This window comes from Vanacampus margaritifer, chromosome 9 (genome assembly GCF_051991255.1).
Source record: "Vanacampus margaritifer isolate UIUO_Vmar chromosome 9, RoL_Vmar_1.0, whole genome shotgun sequence".
Lineage (NCBI taxonomy): Eukaryota > Metazoa > Chordata > Actinopteri > Syngnathiformes > Syngnathidae > Vanacampus > Vanacampus margaritifer.
Window position 1 is genome coordinate 15,500,014 of NC_135440.1, and position 23,872 is coordinate 15,523,885.

The 23,872-nt window shown below is 40.6% G+C and overlaps 1 protein-coding gene across 4 annotated transcripts in view; it reads left to right on the forward strand.

The window, feature by feature from the left end:
- Positions 1–1,741: 1,741 nt before the first annotated feature.
- LOC144057359 (receptor-type tyrosine-protein phosphatase U) overlaps positions 1,742–23,872 on the forward strand; it is a 222,660-nt gene continuing 200,529 nt past the window's right edge. For all 4 annotated transcript variants that reach the window (XM_077574819.1, XM_077574820.1, XM_077574821.1 and 1 more), the window contains exon 1: positions 1,742–2,038. In XM_077574819.1, coding sequence (XP_077430945.1) covers positions 1,969–2,038 — 70 coding nt within the window. In that variant the 5' untranslated portion in view covers positions 1,742–1,968. The remainder of the gene's footprint in view (positions 2,039–23,872) is intronic.

The following is a 23,872-nucleotide window of genomic DNA, read 5'->3' on the forward strand; positions in this document are numbered from 1 at the left end:
AAAATGGCGTACAGTATGTAGAGGCCAGATCTGGCCTTCAGGCCATCAGTCTGTGCAAAACAATCACCGATGGGATTTTTTTAAAGTAGACAATGAATTTGTGTTTTCTAAGGTGGATCTCAGCGGACATGTAATGCTCACATCAAATGCAATAGCATGTCTGTGTGAGACAAGCGTGCACGCTTGCATACCCTTAAGCACATTACCAAAGCTATGACATCTGAGACCTGTCAAATATTGAAATACTGTACACATGTATATGCAAAAATATATATTTTTTAAAAATCAGCATGTCTTCTATTGACGCTCCGGTAATAAGAAGGTTGAATGTTTGACCCCTGACTTGTGAAAGGGCTGCCCAAGTGTCCTTGTGATTGCTTTATCACTGTGTCAAAGTAAAATTTTGTGTCAAGTGGCGTACTAATGTAGCCCATTTATCCTTTCACTTCTGTTTGTTTACATTTTGCTCAGCAGAAGAGCGCCGGTGTAATTTCTGTCACACATCCTCCAGTAAACATGACCAAGTGCGGAAAGAAGAAACGTCTTCAAATGCAAATTTGCCACACACTTGATGGCAGACTTGATGTAATTTATGGAGAAGTGTGCTTCCCACCAGTAATAGGCTGTGTGAAGGCATATTTACCTGTTCGTTACGAAATAGTTTCTTCTTCCTGGTTTGGGGGCGTAACATAAACCAATTGAGAAGCATTGAACTACTGGATATGGGTAATTTTTTATAATTTGATCAATAATGGTAAAGTCATACCTCTTTGAAATTCATTTTGAAAATCAGTAATGACTTGAGGGATCTGTGATTTAAAGTGTTTAAGTGTCGCGGCTTTTTCCTTCTACTCTCTAATGTGGCTACAACTTAACAGTGTATCAGACCACACTGGAACCACACTGCCCCTAAGTGGCCAAATCGGGTACAACATGAACAGCGCTCCCAATAAAGGCACACACAAACAAAGGGAAGACAGTATAAAATAATTGTAATAAAATCGATTCTGAATCGTACTAAATGAGAATCGCGATTCTTATGAGAATGGATTTTTTGGGGACACCCCTAATATTTACCATTGTACACTTTTGTCTTTACCGTTATATAAGAAGTGTATTTCAGTGGGACCAACTCCATTTGTTTTTGTCATGGGTTCTATCAACAAACAAAGCTGTGGCGCAAGTCATTACCATAGTTTTAGTTTAGAAATCTTGTTGTTCAGCTTCCATTTGCATTGGACTGCCATGAAATTAGTGTGTTTATCTCTTGATTGTCTTTACTATTATGGCCTAAAATTTAAATCATCAATAAGTTGTTGTAAAAAGACTTAAACGATGGCTTTACAATTATAAAACCTAGGTGGCATGAAAAAATACTAAATAAATTTTTGGAAATTATCCATATTAATGTATGTTTTAAGTGATGCAATATATATATTTTTTCTTTCCATACTGGTTTTCTTGCTATCGTGTAGTGCATGTGAGCCCTAGACCTTAAACCGTAGCAATTTAAAATGACTCAATAACTATTTATTAATGCTACCTGCATCAACACTTCGGCCTTGAATCAAATATTAACACATCAAGTGTGAAGAAGTGGGCGAGAATGTCTTTCATGGTTCATGGTGTGATTTACCAGACTCGGCCACTTGGAGGCGCTCGCCTCCCGCCTCTTCGCTCAAAGAAGAGTCTGGGGCTGGGAGGGAAAAGTGGCTTTGAGAAGGCAAATCTCTCCCTTCAACTGTTTACGCTGACGTCAGTTTGCACAAGTAGCAGTGGGCAGTCTCGCCGCGCGCTCTCCGAAACTGCGTGTCTGTGTCACTGTCAACCAGTGGGGAATAGATGAGCTCCACTCTCCAAAACTTCTCCCGTTGGATGTCACGGGGCGACTTGGAAACGGACTCTTTCACGCATTTAAAAGTGGACTAAAAAAAAAAAAAAGAAAAGAAGAAAAAAAACTGCTTGACGATGAACACCTGCGCCTTTTTGTTGATTCTCACCGTCCAGATCTACGCCGATGGCATCGACGGGCCAACAGGTAAGAGCCGGTGTTCGTCTGAGTGTCCTCGGCGTAGTTGTAAACTTTGTGCGTGGGGATGAAACTCCACTGAGGGCAAAAGAGAAGCGACTTCCGCCCACCACCAACTTTGTGCTCCACGGCGTTCGTGTGCGGTTTAACGCATCTGCTTACAGGCTCAGTTTGAACCGTTATCGCTATAAAGGTATGCAAATCAAAATCGCTATCAACTTTCTAAAAGTGAGAAATAACTTTTCATCAAAAAATGAAGGTTATGTATGGCGAAGACTGACCGAAGCTTACATTTCCCTAAACAACGTATCATTGATCTGCTGTGTATCACCGCTCAGTTTACAAGGTGTTTCTTCCTCTATTGTCAGAGAGATATAAAAGTTTAATTTCACTGTAGTCCGTAAGGTCTGGCAGACAATTATGATACCCTGTGCGCTATTTAAAGACTAAAAGCAGCATTTATTGCTACTGTTGCTTTATTAGGTAGTGTATCTCCCATTTATCATCATGGAAATGTGTTTTTCTCTTTAGTCTCATGTTGTACTCTATAAGAATAAACCAAGCAGCTTGTGTAATATTGCCCTGTGCGATACTGTCAATGTAAAATTTTCCTCAAAGGAAAAACACATGTTCAGAATCACTTATTGAATGGTTTTGGGTAAAGAATTACATCTCATAACATTTTTACAAGACTCTTGCCATTAAATTATGCACAAGTAGTCTGGATTAAATGTATAATTTCAATTTTAGATGTACTGTACAATATAATTTTTTTATAGTATGATACAGACAACCGTGCATATTCACCCCACACTCTATCCTGCACTGTTCTCGAACCTGTGTTGTCACTGCAAACTACTTTGCCATGTCTTTATTTCTATTGAAGCTAAACTTCCTATTTTTATTATTATCATGTGTTTTTACATATTTCACTGGTGGTCAGGTCTGGTTCTTGCTGAGTGAATGAGCTTGGGTTTCCCAAACTTAGGGACAGGATCCAAAGTGGGTCGCGGGTATTTTTTTTATTTTTATTGGGTCGCCGATTGTCTGAGGAAAATGCTGTAAGCTTGGGTCACCATATGCTGGTTTTCAAAAACAGGACGTGGTGGGTGGGGGGGCTATATATATGTGTGTGTTGTTGTTTTTTGATATGCGTGCTGGTGTGTTGGGGGGGGGGGGGGGGGGGGGGTGATAGGTATATTGTTTTTGTGACACTTAAATTCAATTGGATTGGGATATTAATGGAAAACGTTTTGTTTCTGTACAAATAGTTGGGTCTCTGGAGTGCGTCCCCACCAAAACAAATGTTTTTCCTGGCATGTGGTTAGTTAGCCAGTGGTGTCTTCACATGAGCGCTGTTAATTTGCAGTCTGGACGTGGTATACATCTACTCTGGAGGAAGTCTCAATCTCCAGTAACGTCACAAAAAGTTGCCTGGTGTGGTAAAAGTCGCCAAGTAGTGCTCAGCATTTGCATGAGACAGAACTGACCTCCCAAAATGGAGTGATTTCAGCCAAAGTGATGATGCGTTTGATGATGCCATCAAATGGTGGTTGTAAGGAGACAGAATGAGCGAGTCAAGAAGTGGAACGTAACTGGTTTTATTTTGCACACAGATCATCCTTTTATATAAGCAGACATGGAAGAGAAAGCAAAGTTAAAAGAAGCAAATGTCAAGTGGAAAAAAAGCCAATAAAAGGAGTGATTCTATTGGTCAGCTCTCCAAAATGCTGATTTGTGTCGGGGAAAGTTTTGTTTGCCGCTAGAGTGGCAAAGCACTACTTGAAACACCTCCACTCACCTAAATATACTTCATTGATACCAATATGCCACCAGATGGCGGCAAACACAAAACAGCAAATAGGTGAGTTTGTCAAAATGGCAAATATCGGCTCGACCGATAATCGGTCTATCCCTAGTAGGATGTAACGATATCCAGACATCACGATACGATATTATCAAGATACGCAACTCCCAATATGACAATTATCATGATATGGTGGGGAGGTTGGGGAAATAAAAAAGTCACAAATTGTGAAAAAAAAGAGCTCATACTAAAAAAAAAAAGCTAAATGTTATGCTTTTGTACATAATAGCAATGTATATAAACCACCTGCAATCTCTCATAACACTTCATTTTGAGGAGAAATACTGTAATGCACGCACACATATTATTGACTCGCTTCACAAGCATATTACGTTCCCCTTCATCTGACCATTAGCGTGGATTTTAAACATAGAAGGGCCAAAACATGCCTTATGAAAATTAAACGGCACTTAAAAAAACTGCTTCTTCATCATTAGTTCACGTACAGTACAGTGCATGTCCATCCATATATGCATGCTGACATGATATTTGGATACGTTTGAGCTGAAAACCTTGACAAGGATTGGGCTCATGACATAATTGTCGTTGTTTTGTTTGTTTACTGGAGTGTTGCAATCTTGCCGCGTGCACTTTTACCACCCCATTAGCTGCAGCCTATACCGAAACCCACCTCCATTCCCACCCTCCCCGCTCTGCGATTCCACTCATGCTTCCCCCATATTCGCGTCCATATCCTACATGGGGAGAAATCAAGGAGTGTGAACGCAACCTTGACTCACACACTCCGCCGGGCGTCTCATTTGATTAACACCGTGTTGCATGAAGACCACACCTTCACCTTGGATGCCGACTAACAGTTGAGCCTCGGCACCCCGTTGGGGATTGTTCGCCTTTTTTTCCACTCCATCAAATCCATGTTTTCCATAACTCCTGCTTGCTGCACTCGGTCGCACCTGTCAGCACCGTGGAAGATAAATTATCAGCAGCCTTTGAAATATTAAGTTTCTCCGCTACGCCCAACTGATTATAGTCACGTTGATAAGAGGAAAAATATCTTCTTAATAAAAAAAACCCCATCTCTGATTCAGAGGGAGTCCAGTGTGGTTTTTAATGATTTTTAAATCCAATCTCAGTCCCCCCGTTTTTTGGAATAAAGTAAAAGTTCAATTACCATCTGTCCAAAACTGTCAATAAGTGTTAAAATGATCCTGTGTCTCACTCTGTTGAATCTAATCCTCTGAAGTCGACCCTAATCCGTTCCTGGATGCTGGTCTACTTCATATTTCAAAGCAAACGTTCCCATCGGAGATAGAAATCATCTGTAACGTTTTAGCGTTCCAAAAACAGTCATCAAAGTGTCAAATAAGATCAATCAGTGCGTAATGCAATATGCTAAACAAATCACCCTTTGATGATGCCATATGGACACAGCAAAGTCTTTTCTTATTTATAAGTCTTTGAAGAGAATGTTCAAATGCATTTAAAATCAAACTTTAAGTAGAAGTCAACCCCAAAAAATCTTCACAATATGTTCTATGCCGCCCCACTAGTCCAAACATGTTATCCTGGTTAATGTTGCGTTTGTGGAATATAAAGTATCCAGGGGGTCGGCCATTTTGCCACTTCCTGTCGACTAAAAATGACATCACAGTTGCTCAGAGCTCACCGGTTGTCTGAGTTTGGTCATTTGCAAGCTGTGCCGTGATTGGATGGATTAAAAACAGGTGGCTTTTTTTTGCTGGAAGTCAACCTTAAACATTTCTTGACAATATTATGTAAAATGTGACCTCACTAGTCTAAACATGACATTTTTATTAATATTACATTTGTGGAATGAGAGTTATGAAGCAAAATCCAGCCGTTTTTATCCATCTCAGGGGTCGGCCATTTTGCCACTTGCTGTCGACTGAAGATGACATCACAGTTGCTCAGTGCTCAGGCAACAACCAATCACAGCTCACCTGTTTTTTGAAGGTTTTTTCTGCAACCAATCTCAGCTCAGCTTCAGAAAACAGGTGAACTGTGATTGGTCGCTGCCTGAACCCTGAGGAACATTGTTGTCACCTTCAGTCGCGAGTAAGTGGCAAAATGGCCGCCTCCTGAGATGGATAAAAACGGGTGGATTTTGCTGCTTAACTCATATTCCACTAACGCAATATTAACCAGAATAACATATTTAGACTAGTGGGGCTACATAGAACATATTATTGTCCCCCCCAATTTTATTTTTTTTGGGGGGGGGGTTGACTTCCCCTTTAACTCATTTTCACAAAAGTAATGTTAATCAGAAAGCCATATTAGGGCTAATGTGGGCACATAGAACATATTATTGTAAAGAACAATTTGGGGTTGACTTAAAAAAACAAAATTGTATCAAAGTGGATTTATCTTGTTTTGTAAATGAAAATAACATAATAACACGTTAAAACAAAAGTACAGCGCAATGAAATTCAGTTTACAGATTTAACCTGAGCCTGGCCAAGGACCATAAAAAATGGTGATACCTAACACAACAGGGACATGGTTCTGGGTTCGATTCCCTCTTGACGCTCCTTAGAGCGAATGCAGTTCAACTTTTCTTTTTTTGATTTATTATTCACACTACAATTCGCCATTTGTAATTTTCACGCAATTTATCTTTCAATTTACTTCATAAGCATTCCGCATGCATTCAAATCTTAGCATTCAAATCTTAGCATTCAGCTATTAGCGTTCAGCGTTCAGCATTCCCACGCAATTTCTGCAGGAATTGCACTTTGCCTCGTCTCCTTTGTTATTGCTGTCATGAAGTAAATAAATAAAAAATAAGCCATTTTTGCGAGCTTCTCTGGTCATTTTCATGCTAGTCATTAAGCTTAATGCTTTCTCCTCAGCACCTGCTTATATTTGTGTATGCAGTTTGATTGTATTGTATTGAGTAGCCTGACCCTGACCCTGATCCTATGTTGTATTACATTCTATTTCCTGTTCTCTGGTAATCATTACTCTTACAGTTGCCGAGATTTTGCACTACTTTTGAGGAATTTGTTTCCAGTCAGTTTCCTTAACCTCAAACTCAACTTTGCTGCACAACATAAAAGCAGAAGCGGCAGCGGGGGTCAATGTAGGAGCCTCTGCATGAAGGGATCATTAGTGTTTGGGCTTAAACAGGTGGTCCATGCTGCAAGCAGACACAAGACACTAAAGAGATTAATGAGGATATAGTGCAGCAGCCTCTACTTTGGAGTACCAACTTACAGTCAAATATGAAATACATTTTCTCTTGAAAGGAAAACTCATTGGAAATGGGCTTGCCTTTTTTTGTTTTTGCCACGGGGATAATTGTTGCATTATTCATCACGGCACATCAGCCATTTGTACCTGCTACACTCTGGTTCTCAAGAGTCCATTATGTGTCCGCTATAACGGGCATCTAATTGACAGAGAGCGGGTGGATTTATTAGCATTGTTGTGGGATTTTTTTTTTTTTTAATGAAAAAGGAAAAATGGCTAAAAGTGGCAACGAACGTAGAATGTGGAAGTTTTCCCTGCAGGAACCAGGCCACCATCTGTGGATAGGAGGGTGAGGGGCGGCGGGGGACTGGGCCAGTCAGACCGTCTCCTCCTAAAAAAGGTTGGTTGGGTTCCATCTTTGTGGGCAGTAATTCAAAGAGCAGATGGAAAACTTTGCAAAAAAGGAGGCTTGGATGCTTAAGGGGGACGGCGAGAGAGAGAGAGAGAGAGAGAGAGAAATAGAGAGAGAGCGAGCGAAAAGGTGGGCTGGGATTTACATGGAAGGATTGCTTTTTTTTTTTTTTCAAGTAAGGCCACTGATGGACTTGTGGTGGTGTGTGCGCCCTCAGCATTAATGCGTGTGATTAAGCAGAGCGCTGATGAGCGGTCTCATTGTCTCGGCAGCCTGTCTCTTTCGCTTCCATGTCGGATCTATTGTGTGTGGACGAGAGCCTGCCTATGACTTGAAGACATTTTGGGTGCCAAATTCTATCAGATGCGCACTTCATCACTGCGGCCTCCCTGACATCTCCAGTTTGCCTTAACACACTTTAGCCGCTCACACAGATAGGCGTTAGAATTAAGATGTTAAAGATTTTTACTTTGATTGGATGATCATTGGCAAATCATGTGCATGTTGGGGACTGTAAGGTGGATTTTATGTCCTCAAGAACATCTCAAATGTAGGTTTTTGACTCATATTTCAATATAAAATATGTTTTTTCTAGGGATTTTAGATTTTAAAAAAATTTTTCCCGTAGAGCTTCAACTACTAATTAGATTAATAATCGATTAGCCTGTTGATTTTTTTTTGCAGAATAGTGTGAATTAAAATTGCAGAAAATGCACAAATAAATTAACTCATCACTCGCAGCCATTTTCACTGAAGCAAACCCCTTCACTCTGTTTTACTGGATTTTGACAGATTTTGCAAGATCCACAGAATATTGTGCTCTGTTGCTATAAAAACATGGAACCTTCCAAAAGAAAGATTAGAGTCTCTTCTTTCATCAGGAAAAAAAGTACATTATTATCTGTTTCCGTTTTGCCGCAATTAGCATTAGAATATAGCTAAGTTTCAACATTATTCATAAATCTGTTGGTAAAAAAAAAACAAAACTAAAACTGTGGGTAAATGAGCTTTTTGCAACATGGCCCTGGTTGATCTCTTATACTCTATTGCCACCTGCTGGTCGTTTGTGTCATAACTACCATTTATTCAACAGTTCTCTGCTTTTGAGAGGCTGAATCAAAGCCTTCTGTATCCTCTAGCATAAAAACAAACATTGAAAAGCGTATTAATACGTCTTTGGGACACTTCAAACATTTAAAATAGAACATATTTATACGTTTTTGGGAGCAAATGAGTTAAAGATGGGAATTTAATAAATCAGCAAAAAATGTGAACTCTAAACTTATTTCACATTAACACACACTATCACATTCACTGCTCGTAAGTAATTCAGTAAGTCAGCACAATACAGAAAATAGAAGGCAAGTGTCAGCTGTTAATTAACTTAAAACCAGAGATGGCAAATCCAAGTCCAGAAAGTAAAAACCCTGCCACAGTTTGGCTTTAGCCCCATGTGTTAGCTAGCTAGCGCCATAGCTAGCTCCCCGGGTGCTAGGGAGCTAGCTAGCTAGCACAAGGGGCTAAAGCCAAACTGTGGCAGGGTTTTTACTTTCTGGACTTGGATTTGCTACCTCTGCTTAAAACATATGCATGGTTCGAAATAAAAAAACACAAAACAAGGCGTCTTCACAGTAACAATGTTATAAAGTACTTTAGTTGTTAGGAAATTAGCAGAATACAAAATACAGGCCAAATACAGTATCACTTAAAATACTCCGAGTGCAACACAAAAAGCAGGATCTTCCCTCAAAAATATTGGAATTGGAATAAGAATGAAATGCACTTTCAAAACAAAGTAAGCCACAAGATGCCTGCCTTGCCTTGTGACAAGAATCGCTTCTGGTTATTTATAGAAACATCAGGAACATATATTGTTTTTTGGTTTGGTGGTGTGTTTTCATTTTGAGAAAATTCAGGTGTTTTAAGCCCCAACTATTTTTCAGATGTGTCAGCGAATATGTCTTCTCTTCATGTTGACACTTGGCGTGGATGGAGAAAGTATTTAAACGTCCAAAAAATATACTGTTATCTGTGTGGACAAGAAAGTTGAAGGGAAAGAGCAAGTTGTTGCCTTTGAGGCCAGATCACTCCGACCGTGTATCTTCGTATCCGTTCTACCCGGGCTGGCGCTCTTATCACGATATTTAATGACCTGTGCTGCAGGTCCACCAGGAGCTCTCAAAAGAACTACTCAGAGATGAAAGTACCTTGACAGGAGATGATTATATCCCGTCGACATCTCTTTTAGGCATTGATTAAATGCTAGGCGAAGTCGGCGGGAATTGTGAACCCCCAAAGTTTCTCTTTACAGAAAAATTAAATCACCATGAAAACGTTGCCGGTGAGGAAATCATCAAGGCAATAAATAGCTCACTGATGCATCGCAGATGATTCTATTCATTGCCGTATGTATTCAGAGGTGATTTATATTCTGGTTTTCCATGTTCCATTTGCTGGTCTTTTGTCTAAATTCTTATAATTTGCTTCGCTTAATACCGCATATTGTACTATTTAATTTGAATCATGTTCAATGAATGATTTGATATATTGATAAACAAACTGCATTGTGCGTTGATCAATGCCCTCCTAAATAAAAAAAATAAAAAACCTTTGCCAGTGAGTGCAAGCATCCAAGCCGTAAAGTCTGAAGGCTCCGTGCTGCTGCTGAGCCCCGACATCACTTTGCACTCCTGAGAGTGACACCTCGCAGCACACTGACAGATTGACAGTCGTTGGGCTTGCTTGACTAGTCTCCTCCTCCTCCTCCTCCTCCTCAGAAGAAGAATCAGCAGCTCTTCAGCTTCCTTGGCCAAGCTTATAAATGAGGATATTGATCTTTCAGCGAGTCAATTTGACTTGCAATTGATCAAAGTGCCATTCTGTCTTTGAAGGTTGAGTTTGACATAAGAAGCTGGATTAGGCGCCCACTTGTATATGTACCGCACTTTTACCCCATATGGTCTATTTTGTCCAAAATTTGGACTGTAACCAGGAGGTCGCGGGTTCGAATCCCACCTTGACTGTACATTGCAAATATATACCAACTGACTACCATATCAAAAAATGGATTGCAATTTCACTGAAATGATTCCATGCATGCTAGCTTTCAGCATCAGATGACACTTTTCAAAATAAATATACCATTAACCATGATTTCAAATATGTCACGTTAGCTCAGCGGCTAGAGCAATTGCCTTCCATCATAGAACCTGGGTTTAAACCCTGGTTGGACCACATTCGATGGTTCGATACCAACTGACTAGGGGTGTGACTTGCCTAGTACCTGGCGTTTCAATTCGTATCACGATTCATAGGTCACGATTCGATTCAATACCGATTAATCCTGATTTTTTTTTTTACTCAAATTTAGAAAATACTAATCAGTAAACTTGTACATGTACACGGTAAGATTTGTATGAAAATGTATTTATTTATCTGAAACTTCAGGCTTATAACTGAGCCACTGCATTTAACAAACAGGTTGCAGTCTGTTTCATGTTTGAACAGCACTGAAATAAAATGTTAAGGCTTATTGTTCCATTAACATAACATTCTTCCATGCTTAATGTGTGAATCCTAACCCCAAGTAAAACGTTTTGTTGAATATTTAGATAAAAAAATGTTTTAAAATCGATTCGGCCGCATATAGAATCGATTCGAGAATTGCACGCTGTAATATCGCAACAATTTTTTCTAACACCCCAACAACTGACTACCATTTCAGGAAGTGGATTATAATTTGTCTGAATTGATTAAATCCCACTTTAGACAGATTGCTGTTCAAGTTTTCTTTTTATTCATTTGTCATCTAACTACACTTAAAAATGTGTACTTTTCACATAATTTATCTTTCAATTTACTTCATAAGCACATGCATTCCAATCTTAGCATTCAGCCAATAGCGTTCAGCTTTTCAGCATTCCCACGCAATTTCTGCAGGAATTGCACTTTTTCTAGTTGGCTGTCCATTACCAAAATCAAAAAAATCAAACTTTGCCTTTTAGAATGACAGCACTATTCTACTCATGATCACTTAAAAGCCCATGCTTTAATTGAATGATGGTCCTGGAAATCTATCGCCGTACACAGATGGCTCAGTGTTTACAGAAGAGTGCGCGTATGACACACTCTCTTGCTCACAGATGTGTAATTATCCAACAACGAAATAAGACCGTCTGTTTCCCGTTTCACCTCCCTCAGGTGGCGGGGCCCAGACTGCCGGAAGCGGGTCTTGTGAGACCGATGCTTCAAGCGCTGCTCCTGATCCGAACCCTGAGGAGAGAAGGCAGTTTATATTTAGACACGCGTGTTCACTGTGCGGTTCTTTCCATTTCCCCGGAGTCAACACATTTACAACCACATTCCTCGGGCCGTCTGCCTGCAGTGACACGAGTAACGAATGTCCAGGTCAAACGGGTCGGAGGTGAGGATGAGGGTCCGGATTGCAGCAGTTGTTGGGCTATTCTCCGCAAGTGAAATCTGAACTGCTGACACTCCTTCTCAAGTCAAAACACACTCTCTCTCTCTTCGGGACATGCTTTTCCATGGTGGCTTGATGATGGATATAGCTTTTTCCTTATTGTCTTGGTGTCACAAAGCTCTCCGGGGGAAGTGGTATTTCTGGTTTGACGAGTCGGTTTGGGGAAAGAAATTTTCTCAGAGGGACCCATCCATGAACCCAAACACTTATCACTCTGATGTATCTCAGGCTCATTAGACGGACACTTTCCCATAAACTTTATTAGGACTGTGGAAATTGAAACGCATTAAAGTATAACAGAGCATGGCTAATGTCTAGTGTGGTGATTTAAAGCAGCGCCGCGTTTGAAGGCTTCACAGCGTGAAATCGTACTGACTTTTTTTTTTTTTTTAATAAAATGTCCTCTCTACCTTCTATTAATCATCTCAGCTTGCCGTTGACTGGCCTGTGTTTTTGCGTGCGCTGCGCAGTAGCGGTGTTTGAATGCGCCGGTGACAGCAACTGGGTTACGGCGAGGTCACGGCAGCTGTGGAAGGAAGCAAAGGTGGCAGCTGCTGGCAAATCAGACCATGTAGGGATTTTCAAACCCGCTGAGCACAATTTTGATTGAAAGTCAATGTCATTACACACGCGCGGTGTTTACTAGGGCTGGGTATCGATTCGATTTCGATTCCCAAGAGTTGAGTTCGATTCGATTTGGATTTTTTCTGATTCAATTCGATTCACTTCAATTCATACTGATATTGATCAATGGTAAAACATCCATTATTGTTAAATATCAAGGACATGAAAAAAACTCCACAAACATTCAATTCCAAATATAATTTTGCAGGGGCAGTAACTGGTTAAATGATTCAGATTATCAACAAAAGTAACACAAGATTCTGAATTGCACTAAGTCAGGTCTTTCATAAACGTAAACGTAAATAAAAAAAAACAAGATAAAATTCTATTTTCTTATGAATTTATGGGGAAAAAGATATTAAAATAATAGATTCACGGTTTTATGAATTGATATTAGGCTCGTAAAGGAAAATGGATTCAATATTGATTCTTCAATTTTTTTAAACCCAGCCCTATTGTTGACAGACCTTTTTTACGGGAACGGGAGCATTAACGAGACGGCCAATGAGTTCATCCCGAGTCCATGGAAGTTTTTATTTTCTCATAAGCAACGCGACTATTGCTTAGAGTTACATCAAATCAACGCTGGAGTTAGTTTTTTCTTAACCTGATTCTGCAGGGGAATTAAATCGGATCCTCATTTGAATGTAAATAGAGCTTTAGAAATATAGCGTACAGATATGATTTTCTCGCAAGCCTTCTAAATCCAAGTTGGAAGGTGGAATCAATTGACCGTGGGTAAAAAACATGTTCAGGAACTCTTCGGGTCTTTGCTTTGTTCTGACTCAGGTGTTAAAGTGAGACAGAAGAAAAGCAACACCTATTGATTTTTCAAACACAGCCTGTCACCGTACTGCTATTGTCTTCCTCCTCTTGAAACTCCCCTTTCGATCCGGCGTGACCTCCCATCACAAACCTCCTCACTTTGACATGCTTTACTCCGGGGACGCTGGAGTTTCCGTTTTCACAACACCCTCATGTATGTTACACTTTAAAGACATTGTGAGAAATTCCGGATGGCAAACTCAACCCTCTTTTACTGTGCCTGTGTTTTCCATTCAAGCCGCTCATTAAGAGTGGATTCACAGACATGATTCTGTCAGAGGTGGAAAATCCAGGTCCAGAAAGTAAAAACTTGATAAAATCGGCTGATTATTGTCCTTCAAACATTTGGGCCAAATGGCCGATTATTTTCCCTTTAAAACGTTATCAAAGAAAACCGACGTTTCTGATGCTGTGAAAGTACCCTGAATGCACCATTTTTCTTGCGTAGCATTAGCAACTAGCAAGTGCGTAGCATGTTATTCTGATTATTATGTTGTCCCTAAGCGTCCTTTGAGCTGTTTAATGACACCGAAGTTGGAGTTTTTTATTTTTTTATTTATTACATTAAGAATTACATCCACTGGATATTTAAATACAAAACATGCTTCGTTTTTAAAACTTTGCTAGGCTAGCGCTAATGCTAAAAACGAAGGGAGGATCCCATTCAAATGTCAACAGGAAATTAGCATCGACGTCGGGAGTGTTTTCCTTCAAATAACGAATATACACACAACTCTTGTGAGAACACATGCCCACAGGTGAGATAACACTACGCAAAGGCACACATTCTTTCCAATGTGTGAAAAAGGAGTTATTTTTTATAGAATTCAATCTCAACTTTCTTCTGTACTCACTTTAAGTGTGTACGCCATGGATGGACGGCACCACACTGCCCCCAAGAGACCAAAACACACAAGAACAGACACTATTTGTTCTTACTGTTTTTTTCAGTTGCTATTATTTTAGTTTATTCAATTCTTATTTCACTTTCTTATTGTTTTAATTTGTCATTGTCCTTTCAAGTTATATTTGAAGTTGATATTTCAAGGATTCAAAGACGTTCTTTTCTCCAAATTGTTTCTTTGTCTTAACACACATTTCCACATGACATGGCACATAATACAATCCCAGAGGTCCCAGATTAGCCCAGTAAATCCCAAGACTTGTGAAAATAACACAGGATAAAAATATATAAAAGATAAGGTTAATGCTTTACAGCAGTTGTAAACAAGTAATAATGGTTTTATCTATACAATAACCTTGTATATTTCATTTTTTTTTGATAAAGTCATATTATGGACTTCTTATTCAAAGCAGAGAATCTTATTTGCGAAAGTTTGTGTAAGTGACACCCATTAAAAGGGAATTGGGGGTTGGGGGGGGGTAATTTTATGCATTATATATATTTTTAAATAATCGGCAGATTAATCGGTAAACTGTATTTTTTTCTTCCAAAAATCGGTATTGCATTGGCCTAAAAAAGAAAAGAAAAGCATATCGGTCGGGCCCTGCTCCGGAGCCAAACTGTGGCAGGGTTTTTTACTTTCTGGACTTTTTTGCCACCTTCGGATTCTGTATTGTTCGTTACTTTTGACAAAGTATATTTGCATAATAGTCAAACTGTGATACTCAGTCGACTGCGTATTGTGTGGCATCAACACTAAGCTCTCAATTCTACAAAGATGCCGCTGATGAGAGAAAGAATCCTGACCACAAAAATACGTGCCCTTTCTGCTCACTTCCCTGTGCTGTTATCCTGTTGCTTAGAAACGGGTACAATACAATTCCACATAACGTGGCTACATGGCATTGAAGTTAAGTACGGTCTGAGATCCAGAGAGGTGAACTGCTGTGTCTTACCGAGACGAAGTAGCGTTTCTCGCCAGGGCCTCTGACCTAAAACCTTCCCCGCTCCCTGTGCGCGGGAGATTGCTCAGTTATTTGAGAAATAGCTTTTCAGACATTTGTTTTCCCGTGTCCTGCCAAACATGACCCGGGCCGCCAGCCGAAGCGAAGATACTGACGACCGAGGTAGTTGAGGATTTTACAGGTGCATTCAGGTGGCGCGACCGGAAGCCTGAAATGGACGGAACAATCTTAAAATAAGCTTTCTTTCGGGTGATTTGTTCAATTCTCTGTCGGCTGAGCAAAAAGAAATGTTTCCAAAAGTGCTGACGCCACGACTGTAACGCGAGCCCCCAGACTGCCAAGATCTTCCCGAGGGTAGATTATTGAGAGTCTGTTCTGTTTTGTTCATTTTATTTTAAGGGGAAACTTTTAGAGAACAGGCCGGAAAGGCTAATGGAAATGAATGGAAAACCAGAGAGGTGGCTCTCTGCCCTTTTGTAGCCAAGGGCTGTGAGCTTGGCCAAATCTATTGCAGTAGTACAAAGCCAAAAATATGCAAGAATGTTCCAGGGGGCCCATGGGGTTGTTGTTAGTTAAAAAAACTCAATACCAGATAATTATTGTTTGGACACGTGTGTATGTATGTGTGCACTCACACTGCTGCATGCCTGTGTATTTTCTCTACTTGAAGGGACATATTGGTTATTGTTATCACCTCATAATATACCTAGTGTAAATATTTGTTCAACCCCTTTGGCCATTTTAAACTTTCATAAATGAGAGCCAGGGGGATTAAAACCTTCTGTTTGCCCAGCTCTTCTGCATTGTGTGAAAGTGCAAATGAGCACTTTTTTTTCCTGGTGGTAAATACATTGTACCTCGAAGATAAAAAAAAAGAAAAAAAAAAGTATTTGCTTTAGCGGCAGTGTTTGTAGCCAGGTGCTCTACACCAGTGGTCCCCAACCTTTTCTGTACCACGGACCGGTTTCATGTCTGACAATATTTTCACGGCCCAATCTAAAGGTTTAGCTGATAAAAACAAAATAAAATGACAAGAAAAAAACGGTGGTATTTTCTCTATAATAATAATAATGAACGTAAATCTACTGTGTAGTCATGTGCAACTTTATTAACGGTGTCCGTAACGTCGCACCAACAACAGAACATCACATGAGCAACATCGTTTCTGCTTCATCGCCTTTTTAGAAAGCCGGTCACCGCATATTACGCACAGCGGGCTTGGTGCGTGGGAATCGCCCGTGGCGATAAATCCATGTTTTAAATACGATTCTTGATACTGCCTGTTATAAAGGCAGCTTTCCCTTTTTTAGAGGGTCCAGGTTCCTCTTCTGTCCCTTCATTGGACCGTTTGTTTTTTGCTCATTTTGCTAGCTTGGAATTAAATTTAGCGTGACGTGTGGTGTAGCGGCCTTGAAGTGCGTCAAGTGAGACGGGTGTAACAGACAGAATCCGGCCACTTTTCAAAATAAAACATCATTTACGAAAAAAATACAAATGATGCAATTTTTTTTCTTTCGGTACCAAATGACCCACGGCCCGGTACCGGTGTGTGACCTGTGAGCAGGTCGACCTGGTTTAACCCTTACACTTTGTCTACTCGGACGGCCAGCGTAATTAGGAAGCGGCTTAGTTTGGGATTAAGGGTGGAAGTTGGTTGATCACAAGGGACAGGAGAAAAAGGCATTCGGAGCACGGCGGTTAAGATGGATATTACTCTGCTTAGCAGTGGTATCATGTGACAAAATCAGGAACCGACAATAGGGCACTGTCGATGCCGAGATCCCTCACCCAACACTAATAGGCTTTACTGTAGATAACTTTGTTTACCCACAGTGTGTTACACTCCACCTTTCTGTACCCCCGACCCACACACTTCAAACTTGTAACGTAATTACAAAATGTTTTGCTGCACACCCTGGAGTTTTTTTTCCGGTGGCGTTCCGACAGCTTTGCCGTACTGCAGCACCTTTGAAACAAAAGAGGAAAGATGGCTACTCTCTCTCTTGAGTGCACATTTGCTGTTTTGAAAATGTTTCTGTAGAATGTAATTAATGTCCTCATTAACTGAGTGAACGAGCTGTGTATGGCAGAACTAAAAGCCTAAATCCCCCTCGGGTCCTTAGCTTTCTCTACTTTATGAAAAGGGGTTCCTGAAATAGATAGCTGGTGGTTGGTTGAAATTCGCAGTTCATTTATTTTCTTATAACTATGGATGGATGGGCGAGTACCGATACCAGGCCAATTTCATACTGGTATCGGCACCCGCTCTTGTGGCCATTTTTTGGTGAGGAAAAGTCAGAAAAACTGGGGGGTACGAAAGTTTTGTTCCGTCTCATTTGTTTCCTGTGTGTCTCCTTATGAGGTAACACTTTATGGATGTAACAATAATGGTAACATCGTGATATCGCGATATTAAAACTGCCACAATAGCGTCGTCGTCATGTCACAATATAAAAAGTCAGGTTGATTTCCTTTTGTGCAGTTCTAGCACCCCCTGGTGGCAATTTTTCTTTTTTATGCGGTTTAATTTTCATACGGCATGTTTTGGCCCTTCTATGTTTAAAATCCACCATATTGGTCAGATGATATGCTTGTGAAGCGAGCCAATAATATCTGGAAGAACTCAAAGTGTGCGTGCATTAGCCAGTAAGTGCCTCAATATTAAGTGTTATTGGAGATTGTAGGTTGTTTATATGCATTGCTGTAATGTACAAAATCACAATATTGTGTTTTTTTTAGTATGAGCTCTTTTTTTTTTTTTTTTTTTACAGTATTGTGACCTATTTTGTATTGCCAACCTCCCCACAATATCATGATAGTTATCGTATCGTGACCTTCATGTCGTGATAATATTGTATCGTGATGTTTGGATATCTTCACATCCATACTCTTGTTGAGAGTAATATCTATATCTGTGGTGTGTTATATATGTTTGTAGCTCATGTAACTTCGCCGTATTTAATTGCCTCGTTAACTAGTTGTGCTGCGGTGCTAAAAATAGAATGGTGCCGTTAACGGCCGTCACAGACGCTAATTGTAGCTTTCGTAACACACATTACAGTATACATTATATTTGTAATGAACGGAGAACGTGAAACAGGAAACAGGAAAACAGAAATACAGAGCAGCCTTTCAAATTAAAAGCATGGATTTCAAAACAAGATATAATTAAACATCACACACTAAACAGTTTGCAGAATTGTAGATATTATTAAATTACTTTAACTCCTATTGTATTGAATTGTATTCTTTGCGCTTCAATGCATTCCTTAAAAAGAGGTTGTACAGACACATATTTTGATTGGGACTATTTTTTCTGGCCACTGGATTAATTGTTTCATCTTATTTGGCGATTTTTTTTTTAAATTCACTTTATTGTGTGCTCTATGCAATATGACTTTTATGAGCAAATTGAAAAAATAAAATTGCCATTAATTTCATTCAATTTTAAGGAAATTTGCTGTAGGTGTCGAACATCCCTAGTTATAACTTACATAGAAGCGGCACAACATCACACGTACAATATTTGTTGAAGATTGCTTTCAACACAGCAGGGCGGAAGTGAGTGTAATAACGTCACACCTGTGTGCCAGCATGGTATTCCCTCTTGCGCAGAGGAAGGAACACTCCATTCGTATTCTGTGTCAGTGCTGTTTATACAAAAGAATGACCCAGAAAAAAAGGCATAAAAATCCTCCCTTTAGCAGGCAGTGTAAAGGGGGCTTTATTTTGACCACATTGAGAATGGGAGAAAGGAACTTTTTTTACCCCCCGGTTTTAAGCGCTAATCCCTTCCGAAGGACCAGCTAACCCTGGCACGTCTGAGGTAACGAGGCCAGAACAAACAGCACACAGGAATGCGTTTGTCTGAGTATCCTGGATTTATTTAACTGCCGTCTCCAAAAGCAAGAAGAGGGGGGACCCTCCTTCCAGACTCCTTCATTCCTCTCTCTCTGAGTCAGGTGCGGAAGTGGAATCCCGTGTACCCGCTGGAGGAATCAGCGGTTGTTTGGAAAGGAGCTATGGCAGGCTGGAACACCATTACGGCAAATGAATTAACTCGGTTCTACCTCTCAGAGTGATGGCGTCTGGCTTCACTGGTCGCCTGTTGGCTTGGTCAGGCGCGTCATCTCTCATTGAAAGCCGAGGTCAAGGAAGTGAGGATTTAGCCCATTCCAGTGAATCCCTGTGGCGCCACCAGCTCCTGCCGAAGCATTTAAGATTGCTCTTTCTTCCTCCTCAGAGATGTAGACGAAAGATATTTCTTTATTTGCAATAAATGTCTGCTCCTGCACCAGTGGTTGATATGTGCTGCTAAGAATTAAGAGTGGCGGCAGAGGAGGGAAAAGGTGAGGCTGATAAGAGAGGAAAATTGTGTTTTGTCATTCGGGGTGTCAAAAATAACTAGTTGCAATGGCTTAAATTACTTTCATTGTCTGGTGATTGGTGATGTGTGTGTGTGTGTTTTTTTTAAAATTCAAACTGGCCATTTCACTGTGGTTTGTTATTAACCGTTACTTGATCCCAAAGTCACTTTTCTTAGAATTAACAGATGCAGGAGTTTTCCGTGCATGTTTTTAAATGATTGTTTTGGAGTTTCGCGCTGTTTTATTGAGCCCGCAGGAGATTCACGGTCAACTGAATTCTAACTATTTGAGCAGGACGTTATCATCAACAGTGTTGGAGAGCCTTGATGATCAGACTCCTGAAAACAGCTGGAGGTCGCAGTTTGGGCGGAAATGTTTTTGTAAGCAGCAAATCAAACATGGCAAAGGCCGAGGCCTATTTGGAGTTTGACATGGCTCAAATTAATTTGCACGCCGGAAAACATTTCTGTTGCTCTCTTTCCAAACAATCATAAACACTTTCAACCTTGAATTTTTAGCATTGCACTTGAGCAGTTAGTCATTTATAGCCAATTAACTCGACTGGCGGTTGATTGTCTATGCGCAGACAGCATGGAATAAACAATTCTTTGCTTAAAAAAATTTGTTTAAACCGCCATCTGTTAGAAGGAAATGTTTTTTTATTGCGGCGCAGCTGGATGCAGCGGAATCACAGACACTGACATCTGTTGTCCTCGCTTTCTTGAGCAGTACTGACGCTCATGCATGTGCGGATTGTTTAATGATACCGGTTAACCTTGTCCTAGAATATCATAACTGTATATTACCAGAGTTAACATTTATTTCCTCTACTGTCCAGCTTCCGAATTTAGACACTGTACAGAGACTTAACTATATTTATACTCCGGGTTTTTCCTGTGTACAAAATTCAGAGGCGGCCACCTCCAGCCTGAGTGACTGATAATGAATGAATGCTTTAACATGATAACAGTCATATTCTTTTTTTTTTCTTTTTTCTGGAGAGCTCAGTATTGTTCATTCGGTAATTTTACCGATTTGACATGTCATCATCATTGCTCTCTTTTTTTGTTTTTTGTATGTGGGTGATAATGTGTATGTGCGTGTGTGAGTATCCATTAGTTCACCTAAAACCTATTAAAAAACCCCAAACCGTTCACCTAAACCGAACACTTCCAGCCAGAGTCGTGAGGCCGTCAGGAGACCCGAGGAAGGACCAAAGAAAAGAAAGGAAAGTGAAATCCAGCACCGACCAGACACCACCCACCAGGCCACCAACCAGAGTCCTTCGCCAACCCCAGAGACATCTAAATCCCAACAAATCAGGGAGACCTCAAGAGACCAAAGGAGAGACTGAGGAAAGGAAGGAAAGACAGATAACAGTCATATTCTTATTGGAACTATTATTATATGTTGCCTGTAAAAAATGAAAGCGAGTCAGTTGAATTTACAGAAAACATGCACGTCATGGCGCATGGTCAGGATTAGGGATGTTTGATACCACTTTTTTCTCCAACTGATACACAACTCTTGAATAGTCACCACTACTGATACCAAATACCGATATCACCAGTAAATAAAATTCCCCACCCATAAATGACAGATGATTTTAAAGAAAGACCTACATATCCCAATAATTTTTTTTCCTTAAAATTGCATGAAGTTAATGGCATGTCCCTGATCGTAAAACGACCGCACTAAGGCTGCCGATAATGGTATCGGTCACCGCCGTCAGTACCGATACCTTAAAACTACCTGGTATCGGTAGTGACCCATCATAGTCAGGATGATACCACCTCTGCCTCAATTTGAGTCAGGAAAAACCCTGAGTATTGTCAAACTTTATTTAACATCCTATAACTACCAATATTGTCAATCATCCCTAGATGTTGTGCATGTACATTTGTTTCTAAAAGACTGATGAGGAATGGATGATTAGTAATTAGAAGCCTCCTCTTGTATAACTTTGAGCTTGTAATGATAGACAGCAAGGTAAAACAAAAGTTTCCTCCAAAGTGTTTAATTTAAACAGTCTTGTATTTCTAGTTTACTAAAAAAAAAATCTGAAGAATCCATATTTTAAATGATAATTTACTGATTACATTCATCAATTTCAGTTTTATTTAACGCCAACGCACAACAGAAGAAAGACACTTTTTGACACGTCGTTTTTTTTTTGGGTAAATTTGGTAAATCAACCGTTTTTTTTTTTTTTTGCTCTGTCTCGGCTGTTATTAGAAGCTGGCTGTGCTTTGGTCCTTCCTCGGGTCTCCTGACGCCCTCACGACTCTGGCTGGAAGTGTTCAGTTTAGGTGAACGGTTTGGGATTTTTTAATAGGTTTTAGGTAAAAAAAAAAGAAGGAGAAAAAAAAGAAAAAAGAAGAAGCTGGCTGTGCCGTGTACCTCGCGCCGTTCTCGCATTGTATCATTGGAAATATGCCGGCAGAAAGCTCAGGTCTCCTAGGGTCTGACCGGTGACCACAGGATCAGGTTAGTAGGACAGCATTTTCCATGATTTCCTGACACGGAAGAAGGAAGTAGTTCTTAAAACACAACAAAAAACAACATTGACAATTGGCGCGTTGACTACACACAAAAAAAATAAACCAAAAAGCAGAGATGAGACCTGTGAGACAAAACAATGGGGTTGGTGAACTCGGGACACAAGGCTGAAAATGGGACTCTCCCGGTTATAATGGCAAACGTGTGATCATCTCTGAGGTCCAAGGATTCTGCCCCACGCCAACGATATGCAGCAGGTCAATCATCAGTCATCAACCCAAAGCAATTTACTGCCTAACAGCTATCAAAGTGAAAGTGGGTGCTGCGGCAGGAGTTTATGGCTGACATTTCTGGAGGCTCGGGTAATAAAATGTCTTTTCATTGCTTGTTAATGTTAAACCATTCTAACCCAGATCATTGAAGTGAACTCACAGTTTGGACTTATGTGTTAAATGCTGTGCTAGACACACTGTAAACAGAAAGTAACAACGGATGTGCAGAAACACCTTTGCTTCTCCTGGTTTGAATTTCTCCTCATTACTCCATCTCTGTTTTGACTCGGTTCGCTCGCCCTTTCAGCCTCGGGGGCGTGTCTAGTACGATCTAGAGCATCCTCTGTTTTTTTTGGGGAAGCTTTCTGTCTTGGAAGGCATGCAGCAGAAGCACCCGCTCAGAGCGGACCTGTCTTTGAATATGCACGTCTCACTGTCTCTCCAGGCAGCCATTAAGCTGCTTTGTGGAGGTGTGTATTTCAATGTGTGGGGGGGGGGGGGGGGGATTTTGCAGTTCATACTTACACGTAGAGGTTAAAAGGCCCCCTGATGGAGTCATCATTTCCCAGCAAAGGGCGACCCAAGAAGGTAACTTCATTAGCCCGGTCCCACTGTAGAGATTAACTCGATTACGCTAGCGTAGTCTTGACGAGGACAGTTGGTGCCAATGTTGCACCTGGAACTGCGTTCCTATATTAGGTCCTTCGATATCACGCCATGATTATAGTCTATATTAGATTATGTTGTGTGTGCGTGTGTGTGTGTGCGGAGGAGGGCCTCTTGGTACACCTGGAATGCTTGGCTGCACTGTAATTTGCAAAAGTGGCTCCTCTCCTGGTAATGAGCCGGGGCTGCTCTTGAAACTCCTTTCTATAATTTGCTTGATGAAAGTCACACACTTCCTTTTGTTTAGCGCATGCCCACACACGTGCGTCCCGTCACTCAGCTCCCCCGTCGCCCTTTTTAACATTCACGCCACAGTGTGGATGTTTCTCCACTAATATCGGTCAGACTATTTTATTACGCATTGACTACTTGCGTAGCCACACGGTCGCCCTCTAATTACAGCGAGGGCAAGCAACCTCCGGCTCACACCAATTGATATACTGCACCTCTTGACTTACTCTTTATTAAGTGGACATGTGAGTGACCTGTGGTGCTCTCCGGCCAGTTGCAAGCTGCAGTCAAGGATTGTATCGGTCATTGGAACAGTACCGCATCTTGATGGCTCTTTCTGCAGCCTCATCCTTTTTCCTGTTGTCTTGCCTGTTACGATTTGCAGCTACAGTTGGACATGTCTAGCAAAAATACTGTTTGATGTTTCAGGGGACTGCATGTTTTCCTGTGCTTGCATGTGGGTCTTTCTTTGGCTTCCCCGCGCTGCTTAAAAATATGTTCCAATTGAAGCCTGGAAGGCTCGATTTGCATGCAAAGTCGAAGTGCCTGATTCTTAT